Here is a 22,219-nt window from a genome sequence, read left to right as displayed (position 1 = left end):
ATATACATATATATTGATTGGTAGGAATCACTTCTCATCTCTCTCTCATTTCTGCTGTTATGAATACACACTTTGACAGAGGATGTCCTTTAAAGCAATAATTCTCCCATGCAGCATGGAAGCTCAGGGTGAAGACAAGCTCATATAAAAGGAAGCTGCCCCTGCTTTCGGTATTATTACAAGCATTTCTGACAGGTCAGGGCTATAATCAATAGCAAGTGTGTAATCACATCCGCTCCAATATATGAAATACGGATAAATGTCCATCCCAACATTTTCCAATAACACTTCATCAAATACTCTAGACTTTGTTTGGGATTTTGAGCTCATACGGATAAAAACAGAACCCTGACTGACCAGTGGCACCATTGGTTACCTCCAGATTGCATCAGACTGTATACACACACACACACACACACACACTCACAGACACTTGGCCCCTCCCAGTTTTGCCCTTCATCAACATTATTCTGTCTTGAAAATACGCCGCTCACACTGAGCTTTATTGGCTGTCTCGGAGTAATTCATCAACGTCGAGGAGGCACGTGGGGTCAGTCCGGCAGTTTTTCTCTGCTTCATAAGTCGTATCATCTGATCAGCTTCCTAAAAGTGATGGTATTTGAGCCACCACTCAATGAACTGACAGATATATTAGATACAGGCAGGTGCTGTGTTTTTTCTTCAAAAGGTGGCATTTCCCGTATGCTTTAACATTTAGCTGTATACCCATGCCAGCAATGGTTTCCCCTTCAAATAGATGTATTGTTATTTCAAGCCCTAGCCTTTACAGACCAAAATCCACATTTTTAATAAAAGGAATGTGTTGTTCTTTCTACTGTTTTTTCATTTTCTTCATGTAAAGCCCTGCTGTTACACATTTGATCAGCTTGAGGTTTTCTACACTTTGAGCCACCTTACTCTTTAAAAACGCCTCAGCACACTCACACATGAGAGTTTGTTATGAACCACATGGAAGCTTACTCAGAAAGGCTTTCATGGCAGGTGGCTATACAAAAATCTCACGTATTATTACCGCAGGTGTACTACACATTTTCAGGGAGAGAGATGAAATTTAAAGCAGTTTTTTGTAATGATGTTGTTCCAAATGATCTGTTTGGGGCAATTGTAATTTTTGTGCGTCTGCGTGACAGACAGGAAAAGCGAAGAAGCGAAGGAGAGAGGGGATCGGCACGGCGAATTCCCTCTGCTGCCCTCAGCGACCCAACTTATCATCCCCAGCCCTGTTAATGATGCAACCTGCAGGCTTCCAAAAACACAAAAACATAACACACAGACTCACACACACAGATGCACAACAGCGCACCCAGACCAAAATAGGCATTCATGAAAGGGAACAAGAAAAGCTCTTGGGGGGGGGAGATGTCCCAGCCCGTTATCACAGGTTTTATATTTCAGCTCTGAATGTGAAAGTTGATCCCCCTCCACCTCCTCCACTATTGCCATTAGACTATTTAGCTTTTCCCAACACCACAGCTCACCTCCCAGTGGCTCTGCTGTGACTGGCTCTTGAGCTGGATCAGCCAATCCTGTTGGCCATCAAACACGGCGCAGTGGTGCATGGTGATGATGAGGGGCCGGGTCAACAAGGCCCCGGGGGGCCCGCAGCTCACCACGGGGCTCAGCACCGTTTGGCCGTCCTCCACCGAGGGCCTGGAGTGGTGCACAGAAGAGAACAGCACACACGTACACACACACACACACACACACACACAAACAGCGGTTAGCGACGTGGGCGGAGTCGACAGGGGTAAACCACGGCTCCGGGGCACCGACGTACCTCATGTTGTCTTTCCTTTGGACCGTCACATACATCTCGTACACTCGGCCCTGAGGGATGGCCCCCGCTGGAATGAGCAGACTCACGCCTGGGGAGCACAGCAAACAAAAAGGTACACATGAAGAGTCGGGAGTTGTCAGCTTAGACCGGAGGATTTTTTTTACGTTGTCATGGAGGTGTTTACTGGGCATCTTCTGTTAAGAGTCAGTGAGACTCAGACACATCGGACCAGCATAAAAAAACGGAAAATATATTAGTATTATATATGCCTATTTACACAGTGATATTATCTTAATAATAGAGCGATACGCAATAAGCCCAATCCCCCTCACACTCCCTCTTAACAACTAAGGCAGTTTATTGCCTTCTCCTGTGGCACTGGGGGAATGGTGTGACATTTCATTTCTAAAATCAATGATCTCTCTGCTCTTCATAAAATTCTCATAATGCTGCAGCCAGCATGATCTACATTTTTCCATCTCGGATTGATTTGATATGATGTCCTGTCCAATGCAGGGGGTTTGGGACCCCCCCCCTGCCCCTCCCCCACCCAACACATTCCCTAATGCTCACACATACACAATGAAACATACACAGACACACACATTTTCTCTCTGCGGCGGTTTCTCAGATAGCTCATTGATTTTCCCACGTCCTCGTGCTGAAGTTTCTAAAAAAGGTGACAGACAGCTCCTCTTGCCACCTAGCGAGGCAATCACAGCTCTGCCACGGGGACGTCTGTCGAACTGCCACTCTCCCTCGCAAGCAGGGCTTCAAAAGAGTTAGGAAATGCATTTTAAGATGCAAAACACCAAAACCGCCACACTGCCGGTGCCACAAGATATTTCATTACCCAGACTCACAAACAGATCAAATATCAAATGTTCTCTTCCCTCTCCCTATGTAACATGATGAGGTGGCTGAGCGCAAGCAGCTGAGAAACATTTTTACAGGAATCGAAACGTAAAAAGCAAAAGTTAAGAAACTTGAGGAGTCGGTGTATCCTTTAATGCCTCTTGCCTGTCAACATGGATTTCTGGCACGTTACCGCATGTGTTTGAAGTGAGGACAGCGCGGTTAATGTAAGCTGCATGAAACCGTATGCCTCTATGTCAGTACTTCCACTGCACACACCGTAGGTATCCGTCAACCCCGTCACACTGCGTCAAGTCAACGCTCTTGATGAGTTGCATATGGTTTGGCGTATTGTTTTACGGTCACATCTGTGTGACGTGACCTTAATCCTGGCAAAGACGGCAAAGAGATTGCTGAGATCTTATACATCTGGGACATAGTTTGTACTGTTGTTTCAGTGCAGTTTCTTCCACATTTTCAGAAATGTACCCGTCTCAAGTACCCGCCATCAAAATGTGTACTGAGAAATATGAGTATTCACTTTCTAACAAAGACTTGCTAAAAAGATCAATGCCACTGTTGTCTTTCTGCTAGATGTAACAAAGCACAGAGACAGAAACCAGGAGGAAGCACCACAGCCTGCCTGATTTTTGTGCCACATGAAGACAGCAGAAAGTCACAGCTCAAACCCAAGAAAAAGTCTGGACTCGGAGACGCCCAAAACATGGCATCTTTAAGGGAAAGATCAGATAAAGGGTGGGAATGTCATCACCTACTATGATCTCTTATTGTGCATGTGCAAAAAAATCATAAACATTTAGTTTTAAATTTAGTTTTCAACTCTTTGCATGATGCATATCTCTGCATCTTTTGAAAGATGCAACCAGTTATTTTTTTTTCCTGTTTAAACATGTGAGCATTCAACGAATCACAGATCGACAAACTTCCTCTGATTGTCCGCTACAGCACCTGAGTTGGGCACGATGAGGTGCCCCCCCTGGGAGCTGAAGGAGCCCAGCGCGGTGCAGGACGGATCCCGAGCACGAAGCAACGTCTGGGTCTGGGCGCGGCGGCCCATGGTGCAGTCGCTGTTGTCCAGCAGGCAGTGCGGCAGCTTGGGCGACAGTTTGGAGGCGAATTCCCCTCCGAGGTCATCCTGTGGGGTCACAAGGCCCGACGAGTTGTACACCTTAATCTTCAGGTTGGGGAGGGGGTCCAGCAGAGGGGAATTAGTCATGGGGATTTTGTCGGCGACGTCGTGCAGGGCGTAGACGGGGCCGCGGTACATGGCGGCCGCCGAGGTCAGGTCGGGGGGCGCTGTCAGGAGATCCGCTGGAGAGGAGCAGAGAAGGGAGATCGGTCAGAGGAAATGTCGTGCCGAGCGAAGTCATGTGATCGGTCGTCGCTCCGCTTTTTCCAACTGGTGGGAAAACAACTTAACGCCATCGCAGCCACGAGGAAATAAAGTGTTGGCGGCCATCAGAAGGGCTGCTGCCTGACTTTGTTTTTTCAATCGTTAGGGAGGTCTCCTTCCCCACCAAGAAACATTACTCAGTCAGAGGAGTTAAAGGGCGCAGCTGTGATTCACCAGAAAACAGATGGCATCACTAGCGCTCGGTTTCCCCGAAAGGTACCAGGACTAATGTTCAATAGCTGTGCTGTGAGTGCGGGTGGGTGGAATGATGGCAGCGCTGCGTCCTCCAGCTTTTCCACTACCTCCGACCTCTCTCTGCTTTCCTCCGCCACAAAGTTTCTGCACGGTGCAGATGTCAATAAATGTCACAAAGTGTTAACAAAAGGGGTAAAGGGTAAAATAAGGACATCTGTCTATTTTCTTCTTTTTTGGATAAATGGGTTGTAGTGTTTATGTGATCTAAAACATTACGTATATAGGAATGGTAGTTTAGGTGTAGTCACAATTATTGAAGTATTCTTGTGTCAAGCCTTTTTTCAATAAGTAAGCAAAAACACACTTTTTGGCTCAAAAATAAATAACCTAATATATATATATAAACACACCTTTCTTTTTACAAATATTCTTAATTGAACCTGTTTAATCACAGGTCTGAAGCATTAAAACTATGTTTTAATTTTTGCTTTTTGTTGTAAATGTCTTTCGTGTGTCTCCAACAGTGACAGATATGGAACATTAAAATAAGATTTGGTCCTTTTTCCAGAGTATTATTTTTCTCAGCTTTCCTTTATGGCGCAATTCCTCCGATCCGCCTGGTGCACCGCTGTCTTGCCTGTCCTCAGGTCTGCATCTTCTTTTTAAGTCATGCGTCACCAATCTAATTAGAGTTTAATATGCGCCATGCAGACTGGCCTTATTAAGCCTTAATGAAGGGGCATAGATCGGTCCACCATCACAGCAACGAGCATTTAAATCCTTTCATCACCTCGCCCGCAAAAACATGTTGTCTGTATTTCCCTCACAGGCTTCCTGCACCTCTACAGTCGAAAAGGGCACATTTACATTCACAGCATCACTAACACGCGTGTCAGAGCAGATGAGTCAAACTTTTCTCACCAGATCAATGCTGTGGGTTGGACTGAAATGTGTCTGTTGAAAAAAAACTACAGTCAAATGCTCGGCTGAATGTGTTGTCTGGTTTACTGATGCTTCAATCAGATACATACGGATTTAAGTTAAGTTAAGTTAGGATAATATTGTATCACTGGCATTTTAATACCAAAATGTAAAAGATAAATAGCCCTAGTGCTATCTGATGTTCACAAACTAACTCTCAGGCGATGTAACGGACATCGTGTATCAATGTGAAAACAGGACGTAAAGCATGTGATGATACACACTAACACGGGCAGACAAACACACATCAAAATGACCATTCAGTCGTTCGGGGGACCCACCTTTGCGCGCGGTCTTGATGCTGACTGGCTGGAAACCTCCGTTGAGGGCGGAGGAATCGATGATGTCAGAGTCAAAGTCGCGGTGGTTCTTCCTGTAGATGAAGAGCGCCACGACGACGGAGATAACCAGGCACATGATCACCGCTATGACGATACCCACGTACAGAGCTACGTCGTCTGTACTCGGGGCCACTGGAGGAGGAGGAGGAGGAGGAGAGACAAAAGAGAAAAAGCAAAAAATTGTCATTTAAGATCTCATGAGTTCACATCAACAGCCTTCTTTCTCAGTATGCGATGGTGGTAAGGGGCATTATCAGCAGACTAATATCCTGGTTTAAAATTGAGCAGGATATTAATAACCATCCACTGGGAAATAAATGCATACAGTTTATTTTTTATTTTTTTGGGTGGTCAATGCCGGCCCGCAGTGGCAAATTATCTGGGTGATGAATAAATAATAATGGACAGTCCCAATGGTCAAAAGTGCAAAGAATAATGATGCATGTACTGTAGTGAGTCACACACATCCCTGCCCTTTTTCGCCTCCCAGCTTGGCCATCTAACATTCGATTGTTGCTGATGCTATATTCCAAAAGGCAGAAAATAGCTCTTGCTGATAGACAAATGCAAGAGTCATGATGTGTTGTGTGTTAGAGGGGCCTGTGCACCGTGCGTCACACAGACAACTAGAAACAAGAAAATGAAATATATATAATGATGATGAATGCAGCTAATAAGGAAGGCTGCTCCAGTGCAACCCGATGACACAAGCTGTCCTAACAAGCCGACTCAGAAGCCAGATCCAAAAATCTGACGACAGAGATGAAAATGTTTTCATTTTCAAATTACTGCGCTGTGTGTTAGAGTTCAGTGTGCCTTGGTCTTTTTTTTCTTACACACTGGAGATAAGATCTAGACATTCGACATTAGCTTTCGTTTCTCAAATTGTCTTTCATCTCCGTCTCCCTCCCGGAGTCTTTCTGTCCACTTTCCAGCTGGAGTAACCTCTGTGATTAGCGGGCCTGGCGTGGATGTGTTGGCTCTCGGAAACACGGACTCTGACAGGCACTCATTACCGAGGAGACCTTTTAACGGATGCCTACTCACAGTCTGAACTTTCCGTAGTATCTGGTAAAGAATGTTCTCCATCTTCACTAAAGGGGAGAAACTTCTCTTTAAAGTGAGCGGAATCCCAAAAGGCGTTTGCGTGAGCCTGTATGTGTGCGTTGTTGAAACAATGAATGCACATTGGTGATGGTCATGGTATAGTATAAAGACAAATATTCCTGAGAGGATGAAGTTATTCCAACAGAGAGATGTTGGATCATTTGAGTAGGCAAATACAAGAGAATCAGCACCAGCAGATGGCAGCATCAGCCATAGGTGCATAGACAGCACTTTCAGGACACGCATGATGCTGAGCATTTGTGTAAATTGTCCCAGGGACACAGATGGCACTCAATCTGCGTCTCCGGTGTTCTCGTGCACAAAGCAGGAGAAGAAGGAAAAAACGCAAGATAAGGGAGAGGTTTTTTTTTGACAATCGAAAGCCATGAGTTGTGTTTTTTTTGCACATCATTAATCTCCAAGAGTAAGTGCAGCTTCACTTTCTATAGTTAGGACTTAATGTTTATTTAGCTGGATGAATAGGTTTTAAATCCAATAGAACAAGTTCATCATTCAAATCTAAGTCAGTTTAAAATACATTACATTGAATGCTTTGAGAGAATCTCTATCCAATTAAAAATGGGTATGACCTTCAGCGGGGCATTCATTATTGCTCTCTGTATCAACGTAGAAATTGAGAAAAAAAAAAATGGAGTTAAGATAAACTGAATGGCCGCAACTGAAAAGGTGCGGGAACACTTAATTTCCACCTTACATTTTGTGTGTGGCCTTTCTCTCTTTATGTAACCCTAACTGAGCCATCACATTAAAGTGGAGCTTAAAGGTATATCCTCATGTATGTTAGGCCTCTAGTTCTTCTTGTGGCACAAACACGGTGGACCGAACACTGAGCAGGGAGCCAATGACGAAAGTCTGAAAATGTAATCTCACTGTGCTTCTTCTGCCAAGCATCCCTCCAGTAATTTAACATATATCCCTCTCAGTCGAACAATCTCCCATCCGCGCTTTGATGATAAAGCCTGCAACCTGCTCAGTGTACGCATTAAAATGTATCACTTAGATTAATACATCCCTTTGAACATGAGCCATTCTCGGGGAGAGAGGGGAAAAAGTACAAGAAATGGAAATGAAAGGGATTATTGAACACTTCATTCTCTAGAAGGAGGCAGAGATTTACAGGAGGAGGGTGAAATACAGAGAGCGGAATATTCGAGGAATACGCTGAGAACAGCGGGTTGAATCCTGACGAGGCAGAGTGTCGGGATGGACAACAGATGACCAACAGAGACACGTTATGAGACATGGCAGAGCGGAAATTAAAAAGGAAAATGCCGGAGGTGATTATCTGCAAGTAAAACATAACAGAATAGAAGTAATGAAACAAAGATGGAAATAAAAGGACAAGGGCCAACATTTGTTGTATTGTTTTGTTTTTTTGCAGAGAATTAAAAACACCCTTGTTTGCAGTATAATACATGTTTTTCTAATCTGGGAAGATGACTGACAGTAAACTTCCCGTAAAACCTTTCAATGAAGAGTAAAGACGCACATGAGAAAGAATGTAGAAATGATGAATTTAAAAAATAAATGATAAAAACAATAACTCACATGAACTTCCAAAATCACTCTTGTCTTTTGCCTCAGAGGACTTCTGATACAAGGAACCTTGAGGAGAGGTAGAGATTGTGGGTAGGAGAAGGAGTAGGGAGGTGTAGGGATGGCGGGAGAGGGATGATGAAAATCAAATTTAACAGAAAAACAAACTCAACAAATGAGACAGCAACAAACTCATGAGCAGGAGTGATGACACGAGGAAGCGATCTCTCTTGATTTGGGCTCTCCTCTCCCGCTCTGTGTACCGAGTATAGAGATGGATGACAGGAACCGGGGGGAACATGGAGCTTCTGAGAGGGACTGGTGCGATCCATCAACTGGGCTTAGTGCCTTAGCAGCAGCAGGACTGATGCTGGCAGGTGGCAGAGGGGGAACGGAGGGACTGATAAAGCGTGGACTCCAACAACACAGTAAATACACAACCAACGGCCCTGCTCGTGTCCCTGGAAGAAGGATGTAGAGGTTAGTCCAAGAAAGGAAAACATTGGTTTGCCGTCAAAGGAAGGCAGGAACAGGCGAAAGAGGTCAAAGAAGAAGAAGGTGAAAAATGTTCCGCGTGGTTTTGGGGCCGCGATCAAGCTTTTGGTTCGCTTCTTTTTTTTGGGGGGGGGGCGGGGGGGGGTGAAGGAGAAGCAGCATGGAATGGCAGCCGGGGGACACGATATTCGGCCTCCCCGGGATGTCCATAAACATCTATACAAACAATGAATTCCTTATTGGAGAGGGGGAGAGCCACGGGGAGACAAGTGGGCCGACAGGAAAATCAATGGCCTGATAGATGGAGCTGGTGTGTTCATGTAATCAGGCAAGGGAAGGCTGGGACCGGAGCGGGCGGGGGATGAGGGGGGCGGGGGATATATATGAATGTCAGGGTCAGTCTAACTGATGGCCCATTTGAACCCGTCCGCTAGAGTTTCTATTCATCCGTCAGTCTACAGTACAGCGAGAGTAAAAGCCTGCATCAGTGGGTGGCCTCCCAAGGAAACCTCAGAGCCCCACAGAGACAAAGATTATTCCTCCCTGACAGCGTAGAGCTGGGGAGGAAGAGGGGACTCGTAGGACAGGAAATCACTGTCTGGGTTTCAGCCATGGCTTCCTTGAATGTAGCCTATTTTTATTCTCAGGGAAGCACACTGTCATGTGGACAAACTGATTTTCTGCTTCTTTTGGTTAGTAATCTACATTCCCTGAAATGTGTAATTATACGCCACAGACATGTATATCAAATCCAAACTTTTCAACCACCGTAGTGTAAATAATCTCGTGTTCTTGGATGAAGAGAACCATAAAAGGATGATTTCCTTGTCTCGGTTGTCTGATAGCAATAAAGCATTTGCCCCGGTTGGAGTATGAGCTGCGCTTTCTCTCCATCAATAAGTCAAGAAAATGTCATGTCCGAGAGGAGGGTTCCCGAAGGCTTCGAATTGGGGAGGGCGGACCACACAGGGAGCGCACAACAACGCGAACAGTGAAAACTGTGCTCCTGTGTCGAGAGTTGGGAAGTTCTATCCGAACAGACAGAGTGCAACCTCTTTGGATCAATCTGTAGATTCATAAACTTCGTTAACTCCAAACCCCCCCGAACTCCCCGACCGTCTAAATGTGATAAACAAGGTGCAATGTAATTTATAATACAACTATCTCCTTTTTGATTCGGGTCAGTTGTGTTTTTGTGCAGCGGTGGAGTCTGAGTATCTCAAGTTCTATTTCCAATTTAAATAAATCCAAACAACGGAAAATAAGATCAACCTGCAAGGGAATCCACAGACACGTGTTTGCTCCGACGCGAGCTGTGCACTGGAGGGAGCAGATCAGCAGTCCGAGGTGAGTTCAGATTGCACACAACTTCCATTCCCAATCATATTTGCTATAATGTGAGCTTTTAGATAATGGGGCCGTTCTTCTAAATGCTAGTGGAAATGGTCATTAGCATTGACATAAGTGGCTTCACCCTTTTAGCTTCTGAAAAAAAAAAAGAAGAAAAAAAAAAAAAAATCAATCCCTGAAACGATCCTAAATCTATATCATTATGGCTTTATGCTCTCCGCAAGCCGGCCATCAATCTACCAAGAACTTATGCTTCCGTCATGGGCTGAGTTGCAGGAATAAAATAAGACAAAGAGCAGTGAAAAGAGTTTTTATAGATTGCTCCCTGATGTTTCTATACACTGTGGACCTTCAGCCCCTGGCTATAAAATCAGCTAATGCGCTCCTCTAATGCTAACGTGAAATTACATCTTCTAGTACGGAAGTCACAGTTTCCGGCCGGGCCTCCAGACGTAAGAACACACTACACAGTAGGCGTTTTCCTTTTGACAGGCGCATAAATATCCATTATTTATCCGTGGCTGAAGATGCATATCGGTCGCCTGGTGTGATGTCGAGCGTAACCCACAGTACATCATGTCGACACCGCACTGCAGGTAGCCGCTAACAACCCTTTAGTGCGGCGCAATCTCGCGTCGGCCGCACATGGTGACGGCCGGTTGCATCAAGTTCTCGAAAATCCAGCAGCACAGCCTTTGTTATATTATTAGTGTCACATTCGCCATCTGCGGTAGGTTATGTGCATAATGGAGGCATCTGTGACAGTGTGTGGGGGTCTAACACCTTCAAAGATGTTTACTGGAGAGAATCTTCTTCATTAAACGAGACAGAGAATTCTCCGTAAACTGAGTTACTTTGAAGTCACCCAGATACCTCCTTCTCACCCACTTCCGCTTATTATTATTCTCATTGTAGGCACAAAACAGAAGGCAAAAGACTGTTAGTAGATAAAGTTCGAGGTATCAAATACTTATCCAAGTAGCTTCTTATTACTGCAGGAAACACGCTCACGTGCATCAGAGCAATGACACCAATCGGTGAATGTATAATAAGGGAGAGGCTCGTTAGCTGCATGTCTTAATGTACCAGAAACCGGCTTTGAAAGGTTGGTGCATGCTGGAGACTGTTGTGTGGATTAGATTAGACGTGTCATTTCCAGGAGAAAGTCTACACTCCACCGAGATTCCTCTCACTGGACCAAAGGAATCCAGAGATTTTTAAATCACGGTAGTAATCAAAACAGCTCAGTAGATGTGACCCTCCCTTTGCATAATAACAATATAATCACTTATTATTATTTCAAATATAACTCGAAAATGCTTAGCCTGTGACAAGTATAATTACTTGGAGCACTTCCCAATGTGGCCTAGTCCTTTTTTTTTAAACATATACTTAAATCTGCAGCAGAGCTGTCACTAGAAAAGACGTCCCGCGGTTTCTTCTTTTGTGTCACTTTCACCCAACAGCTTTTGTGTTATCTGAATGTGCAAATAAAGAGACGGAGTGCAGCCCAAAAAAAAAAAAAAAAACAGAGGCAGGCGCTCCGCGTCTTTTTGTTTATGTATGAGCGGAGCGACACGCGGCGAGTGAGAGACAGGGTGACACAGTGTTATGCGGCCATGTGAAGCACGGCGCGTCGATGAGAGAGCAAAGGCAAAGTCACGGTCAAAGGATAAAGAGATTTCTCCTGGTGTGGCAGGTCAGAGAGAGTAGCAGAGGATTAGTCGGGTACTCACTCTGCATGCACATCCCATCGGTGCAGTTCTTGGACTGGAGCACCGTGCCCTCACAGTCCTTCCCCCCGTTTTTGGGTGCTGGAACGCCGCATTCTCTCCTCCTCCAGTGGGTGCACTCTGTCCCACAGGTGGACCACTTAGTCCACTCTGTCCACACGCCATCCACTACCACACAACAGAACAGGACAAACCAGGGGGGTGAACGAAGCGGCGGATGGCAGGATGGAGACAAACGAGGTGAAGGTGTACGCGGCGGCGGCGGCGGCGGAGGTACGTGGGAGGGAGAGACGCGCGCACGTAAGGGCGGAGGCACAAAACACAGCCAAATATGCAAAAAAAAAAAACCCGCAGCGCCGTATCATTTTGGATGCATTCTGTTTTTGTGCGCCTATGCCCTTTCCTCCCACTACCGAGTGGGCTTATTGTAATTCGAGCCATACCTGGGCAGAGGGGATTGCACGTCAGCTTCTGAATGCCTTGGCCCTCACAGATGGCGCCGCCGTTAAGGGGGGCCGGGTTGGTGCAGCTGCGCGTGCGTTTCTGGTAGCCGCGGCCACAGCGGCTGTTACACACGGTCCACTCCGTCCACGTTGACCAGCCACCGTTCACTGGAATACAGGGGGGGGGGGATATAGAGAACGACATGTCACATCATCACTCCGACTAGTGCTCATTGGCCATAGTAAAATGTATACAACAGAGCTTTTCTCTGGTTGTTACTTCGCCGTGCAGCACAGACAGACAGTGAGCTGTGGTCACATTGTGGCTGCATTTTTCCACACTCTGATTCCTTCTAATGCCTCTCTTCTCTCTCTCATCCATCTCTGTCAGCGACTAAATCCAGTGCAGAGTGACACCAGGGCTTGTGGCTGAGAACAAGTCCGTGGCATTTGAGATGGTGGAAGTGGGGCCCCTCGGTACGGTGGCCGAGAAGGTTCAGACAAATACAAAAGCAACAACACAACCGCAAACGCCACAACACAACACGAACGCCGCAACACGAAAATACAAAAGCCACATCACAACCGCAAATGCCACAACGCAACACGAACGCCGCAACGCAACGCGAAAGCGAAAACGGAAGTAGCTGCCCACGGGAGCGAGCGTATTTTGGAGGAACGCCCACGGGAGCGAGCGTATTTTGGAGGAACGGAGCTGGAGGATGGCAGATCGTTTAAGAAGTAAGTGAAACATGATTCCTTACTTTAACTGTAGCCGCAAGGAATCATGTTTCACTTACTTCTTAAACGATCTGGCATCCTCCAGCTCCGGTGTTACGTGCCGACTGGGTTTTTGAACCTACTGGTTTGGCTACGCGTGCGTGTTTGTTTTGCCCCGACAGCGGCAGATGTTGTCTGCCTTGGTCACCTGATCCGTCACACAGTCGCAAACATATTTCTGAAAATGTTCAAAATGTATCCCATATCCAATGCAGCGGTTATGATTGTATAAGTGAGCACTACATCACTGCTACGTATAAAGAAATAAATAAAAGAACATACGTTTATTAAAAGATCGCCACAACCTGGATTCGAACCCGCAGTCGAGCAAAATAGCAAAACTTTATAAGACGGCGGCGCTACGCCGTCGGCCAACCGAGCTGTCAAATGCCGCTACTGATTTCACTACTTATCATGAAATTGCAAATCGTCAGTGGCAAGAACATCTTTTGGTTCAGGGTGAGCCAAGACAACTGGTTTTTGGTGGCGTAGCGTGAAATACATAGTTCTGTCAGGTTTTCTAGCACATTGCCCAAGTAGGATTACTCTCTTAATAACATCTAAACGCGTAGCCAAACCAGTAGGTTCAAAAACCAGTAGGCACGTAACAACGGAGCTGGAGGATGCCAGATTGTTTAAGAAGTAAGTGAAACATGATTCCTTGCGGCTACAGTTAAAGTAAGGAATCATGTTTCACTTACTTCTTAAACGATCTGCCATCCTCCAGCTCCGTTCCTCCAAAATACGCTCGCTCCCGTGGGCGTTCCTCCAAAATACGCTCGCTCCCGTGGGCAGCTACTTCCGTTTTCGCTTTCGCGTTGCGTTGCGGCGTTCGTGTTGCGTTGTGGCATTTGCGGTTGTGATGTGGCTTTTGTATTTTCGTGTTGCGGCGTTCGTGTTGTGTTGTGGCATTTGCAGTTGTGATGTGCCTTTTGTATTTTGTGTTGTGGCGTTCGTGTTGCGTTGTGGCATTTGCGGTTGTGTTGTTGCTTTTGTATTTGTCTGAACCTTCTCGGCCACCGTACCTCGGACCCTCTGACTTTTCAAATGTGACATGCTTATGAGAGAAGCCCAAAATATTGGACTCTATAGAGGAAGACAGCCAAAGCCCCAGATTTCTTCATTGTCTGCTCTCTGTCCTCCCAGGATTAAGGATCTATCTTCTCTCTCTTCCTTTTCCTCCTTTTGCCCGTGCTCCTGTTCCCGGTAAACAACTGGGCTAAAAGCATACTGCCCGTTCCCTTACGACTTTTCCATCATAATGGACACAGTTCTGTCTTTTGCTTTTGGTTACTGAAAACTGCTGTCAGTGTACTTTCAAATACAGCGGGTATCCGTCCGTAAAGGTGCAAGTTCCCACTTTGTATTAAAGGCAAGGTCAGCACTAACTGACGCAGTGGTTTGTTGTACTTTCTGTCAAGGATGAGCGGACATCAAAGCAGTTATTCAACGCCGGCGACAGGGAAGCCTTGCACAGACAGCAACTCTTGTCCCTGAGATCGCCTCTTGGATTTACAATTTGTCTTTCTTTAACCCTTTAGAATTGACCCCCCCCCCACCGGGCCACACTGTTTGTAATGTTCATGACACAGTGAAAAGCGATGAGGCAGTTATAGATTTTTGAACTTGACCCGGGTGAAAGTATCAGGTTGTCCAGCATCTGTTGGCGTTTTGTCTCTGTGTTCGTCTCAGTAGCTCCTCGTTCCGTCTGGAAATGCACAGCCTCCGGCAGGCGTCGTTCAGCTCCCCGGGCCGTGCTGTGCAATCACAGTCGCGCTAGCTGATGTTGGGGAAACAGTGGGCGAGTCTGTGTGAAACCACAGCGGGGGCCTCTTTAAGTACGCCTCAGCCACATCAGCACCTCGCTCACAGTTCAGAAAAATAACTTATCTTCAATTCCTTGCACACCTTCCGGCGTGAACAAAATGAGCCGGCGTTACGCGCCCCGAGGGGGAGGGGGGGGGGGGGTTTGCTTCATGCAGAGTGACTTTGGATCTTTTTTATTATTATTTTTTTTTTTGTTGAACACTTTTCCTTCCGCGATAACTGTCTGAATGTATCATTCCCTCGTGTGGCCAGTGAGGAGAGACAGTGGTCCAGTCGCCGTAGATGCGACGCGATTCGCCGGATCTCGTGGACTAGGACGCTCAGCGTTGAGATGGCGGCTGCTTACCGTAGACAATAACTGTGGCGGTGGTGCTGCGTCTTTTGGCCACAATGTTCTTGGCGACACAGGTGTAGTTGGCGGTGTCCGAGAGGCGCGCCTGCTTGATGATCAGGTTGTGGTCGATGGTGATGTAGAAGTTTCTGTCATCCGCGGGATCAATGACTTCCTCGTTCTTTAACCACTCCACCTGAGAGGAAGGAGAGGGAGGGCAAGTTGAGAAACAAAAAAACCACAAAGGACGAGAAGAGAACAGAAAAGTCTTTTTCGGCGGACGTTGGGAGAAACAAAGGCTGTTCAAAAGTGTTTGAACAGCCTTTGTTTTCCTCGTCTCCGACTAACCTCTCAGGTAGCAGTGAGTGCGACAGGACAATTGTTTAGATCTCTGGAGGTCTTGCTACAAAGTCAAATGCTATCATGCTCTTTTTTTTTTTACTCGCCCCACAGAACAAAGCGCTGCAGAAAACAGCAGAATTGTCGGGCAGCAGAGCCACGTGAATCTGAGAGTCTCTGTGACCTTTCCCCACGAGTTTCATTTCTCTAAAGGATACGGATGGTGAACTCCTGGCACTATCACAGAACAGGAGACCATTAAGAGGCTTTATTCCGCCGTAAATCACCACGATCCCTCTTCTCTTCAAGAGGTGTAAAGGTTTCAAAAAGAAATAACATGTGCCGCCTGGCACTCTGAAGCCACTTTGATTCAACAATATTAGCTGTTTCTCCTTTTTCTTCATCAAAGGAGCTGTCCGGCGATCGGGGACACCCGGCCTTCCTGTGTATTGTGAAATCCCCAAAAGAGCAGGGCCTGATAAGAGATAAGACCCAAAGGAGCGGCACGGGCGAAGATAAGTAGGATGTTTATTAAAGCTTGTTCTCATGCGAGATAAAGTATCTCAAAATAAGTGGGACAACAACCCGATAAAAGAGGCTGCCGAGACAAAACGATGTGCGGGCTCACTGTTGTTTGGTTTCCTTTGGAAACACAGACGTGGCTTGTAGTGGTGCAGGGATGTACAACACATCGGGCAATGCTGTAAGACCGGCACCGTTAGAACTTTCGCAAAAGAGAAGACGGGCCGATTGCAAAATGCACCGAGTTACATGCATCACCAGCTTCACTTCAGGGTATCCGTGTTTGCACGTGACGACGGGTATCGAAGACGCCGATCGGCGTCACACCTCTTAGCGTGCCCTCTTAGCGTGCCCTCTTAGCGTGCCCTCTTAGCGTGCCCTCTTAGCGTGCCCTCTTATCCGATGGGGAACACATTGGAGAAGCTGAGGATGAACTATTTTTGAGTACTACACAATTACGTCACAGTCCGACTCTGCCTACCCAGCCCTACTTGTACACTTAGATTGTACACCCCTCTACCCATGACACACTTACATCGGACCAAACACGGGGTACTCGGCATCGGCGCAGCTTTACAAGCAAACCTCGGTAAGTGTGATGTATATTCCTCTGCTCATTTGGTGCTTATAAGTGTATTTTTGCCATAAGCATGCATCGGCTGACTCGATCTAATGGAGGAAGGCGGGATGATTCCCTCACAATGCATCTACTAGCAGAAATGAAATCTCTCATGATACAAAGTGCTTCATAACAGAACATGGGGATTACATTGTTCCCTTAGTCGGAGAGACATCTTATGCATCATCTTATTTCTTTAACGTAATGGTGCAGCATTATGAGCGACACTTACAACAGAGACAAATGTCTTCATATTAGCACATGCTCATTTGATTTAAATCCAAACTAGATACTTAATGAAAGCAGCTTTATTGTCACACAAATCAATGAAACCTGCAGGACATAAGACATCAGACACAACATATTCAATCCATGGTAACGGATGTGTCGTTGTCATGCTGTTGGCAACGTCAATTTGCTTTTCAGTGAACGCAAACGATTCAGTAAGAGTGATGCTGAAAATGACTCACAATGCGTTTTAGTTATTATTCCAACTAAAAGCAAAGCCTACCCATATATTTCATAAATGTATATATTTAGGCGTTTCAGTGTACTGCTATGAAGTTAGCTTGTTTTAATTTTGCTGCAACAAATGTGCTTTGGGATCTGCTGAGGTGGCAATTAGACATCTGCCTTGACTTTTGGGACTGGAGCACAACAATTCAATACTCAATTACCAAACCCCCCTGAGGTTTTAACCCAGAAACATCTTTTATAAAAGCAATCTCATACTAAACAAAAAAATATTATCCATAACATGTGTCCATTATCTTGATATCTTGAAACCTGCAATCCTTGAACGAATAATGCACTATTAGCATTAGATTATAGGGATCAATGCATTCATTGAACAAAAGTTAGGTACAATTTTGTATTTTTGTTACTTTAAAATCACTAATTTTGATAGTGAATGACATCAACAAAAATGACATCTGCCCTTAACTTTTGAGATTGGAGCACAACAATTCAATGCTCACTCACCAAACCTCCCTGAGGTTAAAATCCTGAAAGAGAAGGCCCAAATATTTCAGAAGGATCAAATGGCCACTTGGGTCCTTAGATCCCTCTGTCATGTTGAAAAGTCAGATAAAACAAATAAAGCTGATGCAAGGAAGAGAAACAATGGGTAGTGTTGACATCATAAATATTTTGCGATGTAAAGCTCACGTCGATGTTCGCCGAGCAGCGGGCCATTCGTCAGTAAAGGGTCCATTATTCAAATCGAGATGGACAGCCCATACAAAGAGAAGCTTATTCAATTTTGCACCAATCACTGAGGCAGCCTCTCCAAACGTGCTGTGCTGAGATGTCAGGAGCACTTTTATATGAGAAGGTAATTAAAAATTTAACAAAAGCTCTTTTCAGCCCAGATGGAGGGTGGGAGGGAGAGAGAGAAAGTGACGAAGGATAGAAAGTGGAGGAACCTCATGTGGGAACGTGTGTGCGGCAGAGCAAAAGTGAGCAACAGTTCACCCATCATCTATTCTGTACCCACTATAATTAGCACTCATTAATAAAACCAGAGATGAAAGGTAAGCCAATGCACACCGCACTTGTGAAACCATTTCAAGTGATTCAAATCCCGCGGAAGATTACATCTCGAATAGCATTTGTCCGACTTTCTCGCAGGCACTATCAGAACAACACACACACACACACACACACGCGCGTACACACATACACGCTCGCAGCTCGTTAGCGTCTGATTGGCAATGAAATATCCGGAGAGGTAATTGGCACATTTCTTGTCATTAACGAAGGGAAATTGCCACATGTCAGTTGTCTTTCTGTCTGGTTGGAGACAGCCAAGTAACAGAGAGAGAGAGAGAGAGAGAGAGAGACTGCAAGAAGGATACCTGGACCGGAGGAGACAAACAGAAAGCAAGACGGGTGGGCACGACGCAGAGAGCAGGAGATGGATGAGCAGGAGGACGGTCCCTAGTGTGCCAGAATACACGGCACATCATCACTGAGAGATGCAGCGAGGACAAGACAGAATAAAGACAGGGAATGGAGGGAAAAGGTCACAAATAGGTGACTGAGTGAGTAATGAAAGGGAAAAGACCAGCGAGGTAAACACAGAATGAGAGGGATGACTCAGAGGGGACATCTTTTTCATTTACTGAGCTCTGGAAACTTTGCAGACCAGAATGCACCTGGTGGGATTGAGTAAAACGATGAAGATAAATCTGTTAAAGAAAGGGTTGTAATGTTTCTGGAATATTCAAGGCATACATTTTCCATTGGAATGAATTGGAACGTATGGGGAATTAGGCCCTATCTTCCACTTGCGAGGTGGGGTTTAAAGTAATAGATTAAACAATAAATCTGACATGGTAACAGCCAGCTAGCAAAAACTATTGACGTGTTATTAGCGATTTTCCATAAGGCTACTCTCTTAAATATAGATACATAAAATAGAAAATGACCAGAAAATGTAGCAATTTAGCTGAGACAAAACATGCAAGAGACTCAGATTGCTCTTGTTGTGTGTACTTTTCTCTCCACAATATTCACAATTAAAAAAAGGTATGATTTTATGTGCACATCAATACATGGACCAGGACGCAGGTTCACTGTCCTTCTCCCACTAACTGGCTCCAAACCAGACTGTAACCATGGAGTCGGATGCTTTTGTGCTCCGTGCCAGCAAAACACCAATTAAACCCATACACAAAACACACTGTGTACGATCCCCTCAGTCAACACCCTCCACTACTCATATCTGTTGTGTCAGAAATAGAAAGTACAGCAGAGTGTGGGGGTGGAGAGGGGTGTGAAAGGAAAGAAGGTAGGGAGAAAAAAAAAAGAAGAAAAAAAAAGCTCCACAGAAATGTGTGAGCCTCCGCTACGGAGGAGTCATTATGAGCTTACTGCTCCTCCACAGGAAGTCTAACTATCCATCCGAGGTAATTTATGCATTTCCTCTTCTTTTTTTTCTTCCCACAGCATATACCCGCGGCACGATTGAATGACACACCTGGAGTGTGAGCCCCAAAAGGTTACAGAGCGATTATTCAATCTCTTACTATGAGACGTGGGCATATGCTCTGCATCTGCCTGCATGGCAAGAATGGAAATGTGAGCTGTGTAAATATTAAGAAGCTGAAACGCTCCGAGATGCGATACATTGAGGTGTGATGGGCAGAGTGTGTGTGTGTGCGTGTGCGTGTGTGCGTGCGTGCGCCTGTATTACTGGAATCTGTATCTCTCTCTGTATCTGGAGGAGCTGGAATGGAAGGGGGTGAGGTGAAGGAGGGAGGGTGAGGTTTTGGTAACACAGGTGGAGCAGGAGTGTGATCAAGTGATCATACAGAAGACAGATAACTGAGACTGGAGCCAGGAGTAATGGCCTCCCGCAGCTCGGTCCCGCCTCGAGCTCTCCACAGTCCGCTGAAGGAGAACAGCGTATTTATTTTTTTAAACTGGCTCCAAGGACAACGAGACGCTTCATTGCTGCAACACAACCCCGTCCGTGTTCTCCTGCAACGCTCGTAGGCCACTTCAAATATGATTCCTAGAAGCCCTCGTTGCCCACAGTGCGAGCAACATGTGGAAAAAAACAAGTTGGGAGGAGTTTTTTGATTTTTTGCTGGTCTATTTCTGTCCGTTTAAAAGGGATGCAAAATATTACAATACTTCAACGATAGGAGTATGAATCCTCTTTGATGTACCAAATACTTGATTATATGTTGATGGTGACGTTACTATAGGGTATCTGTTTTAAACCAACTCCATTCAAGGGTGGGTCGACTACAGTCGGACGCCTGGAAACATGGGACCAGCATTCCATGTAAAACATTCCACCGATTAGCCTAAATGTTACTAAGGCCGCAGCTTTGCACGGCGGGGAACTGTGCGGTAGCAGTCCTTGGTTTCCTCAAGTTTCCTCCGGCTTTCAGAAAAGCTCATTTTATAACCCCACCAAGGGAGAGAGTATTTGTGCTCTGAGAGGTCAGAACTCTCTTTGTATGCAATACAACCTTCAGGAGAAGAAGGAAAATAAATGCTGGAACCGATTCACAAATTCCGTTCAAAAACAGTTCGAAAATCATTTAAAGAGACAAAGAAACGGTTCATCTCAGGAAGAAAACTCACTCATTAAAGTCTCAATGCCACTTTAAAAGAAAATACCACGAGGCATCCATCATTTCACCTTCCATCCTGCGTAGAAAAAGGTGAATTCTATCATTTTCTGCCCCGTTTGGAACTGTGAACAAAGCAGCTGTGATTACCTTCGAGGGCTTAAGAAAAAACTGAAGTGAACCTGTGATTCAAAATATCATTTTGACAAACACTGCTCTTAAAGCCCATATGTTTCTCCGATTTATCTCTAAGTATTTGTTTATCTTTACATCCGTCTACAGCCGCAATCAATGCATCTTGTCTTTGTCCTGTAATTGATTCGTTTTTTTTTTTTTCTTTCTTTCTCTTTGGTGGTCCGATGGAATATATGCACAGAAGAAACCCTGGGGTCCAAAGTTGTGTGTATATAAATGTTTCCGAAGGAAGGAACCATTGGAGGTAACAGTAGAAAGGGCAGGGCACACCAGGTCACACGTGTTGGGCTATTAGAGTAAATCACAGCCTTTGCACAAGGAAACCGCAGTGATTGACAGGTGAGCGCCTAAAGGGCAATTGGTTGGTTGCCGGCCAGGAAAGGGGGGGGCTGGGCGGGGGGGGGGTCTGCCCTCCTGACACTTTCTTTCCCATGGGTAACCTAAATAAAACCACACTTCCTGTTTCACCGGGAACTGAAGTGTTGTTACTCCCCCCCCCCCCCCCCCCCCCCCCCCCCTTCATAACTACACTATACAGCCTCTTGACTCGGACGAAGCGTTCAGCTTCGCTTTCTGACAAGGTGACCTGATGTGCTGCAGTCTGCGCTACGCCTTCACGGTGTCTATTAGGTGGAGCTGGACCTAAAATCCACAGTAATTCACAGCCTTTCCCATGGTTTGATGTGTGGAAAAGGGCGAATGCTGGATCTCCATCATGAGCCAAACCCAAGATACTTTCGAGCCAGATTCGATTTATTGACATAACAGCCAATGCGTCATCATGATTCATCACTGCAACATTTAGTTAATAACAAAGAGTAAGAAAAGTGAATTTGAGCTCAATGAAAAACAAAAATCTACTGCCTCTGCGGATTTCACAGTAATACACGTGGTGCTGTCCATCAGACACCGTTTTCACACTTCTCCTCCGGATGAGTGACTGTGAAGCAAAGATCGTATATGTTTCCTTGCTTTCTTCTCAGTGGAGCCAGTGGACTTAATCATAGCAGCGGGGCCTCTTCCCCTGCGGAGCATCAATGACTCGTTACCCATGATAACACGGCAGGACCCCGGCTGACTGAGGAGACGCCTGAATTAAAAAGCTGCTTCCATGGAAACGGGCTCAGCAGCTCGCGGTGCCGCATCACCTCTGAACTCTAGTCTTTCTCTCGGGGCTGTGACAAGTGCTCTCGAGTGGCGATGGAGATGGAGGGCATGGGAGAAGAAAAGAGAATGAACAATGAAGCTGCAT

The 22,219-nt window shown here is 45.7% G+C and overlaps 1 protein-coding gene across 3 annotated transcripts in view; it reads right to left on the bottom strand.

Annotated features, from left to right (window-relative positions):
* The window catches only part of unc5cb (unc-5 netrin receptor Cb), a 104,231-nt gene that overhangs the window by 8,226 nt on the left and 73,786 nt on the right, over positions 1-22,219 (bottom strand). The window contains exons 5-12 of one of the 3 annotated variants that reach the window (XM_037484191.2): positions 15,223-15,403; positions 12,270-12,437; positions 11,830-11,994; positions 8,261-8,317; positions 5,525-5,716; positions 3,623-3,985; positions 1,799-1,886; positions 1,500-1,671 (exon numbers count right to left, since the gene is read on the bottom strand). In XM_037484191.2, coding sequence (XP_037340088.1) covers positions 1,500-1,671; positions 1,799-1,886; positions 3,623-3,985; positions 5,525-5,716; positions 8,261-8,317; positions 11,830-11,994; positions 12,270-12,437; positions 15,223-15,403 — 1,386 coding nt within the window. The remainder of the gene's footprint in view (positions 1-1,499; positions 1,672-1,798; positions 1,887-3,622; positions 3,986-5,524; positions 5,717-8,260; positions 8,318-11,829; positions 11,995-12,269; positions 12,438-15,222; positions 15,404-22,219) is intronic. The other 2 variants (XM_037484192.2, XM_037484193.2) reach the window with 2 other exon arrangements.

Source organism: Pungitius pungitius, chromosome 18 (assembly GCF_949316345.1).
Source record: "Pungitius pungitius chromosome 18, fPunPun2.1, whole genome shotgun sequence".
Taxonomy (NCBI): Eukaryota; Metazoa; Chordata; class Actinopteri; order Perciformes; family Gasterosteidae; genus Pungitius; species Pungitius pungitius.
This window is presented reverse-complemented; position numbering and strand designations above follow the sequence as displayed.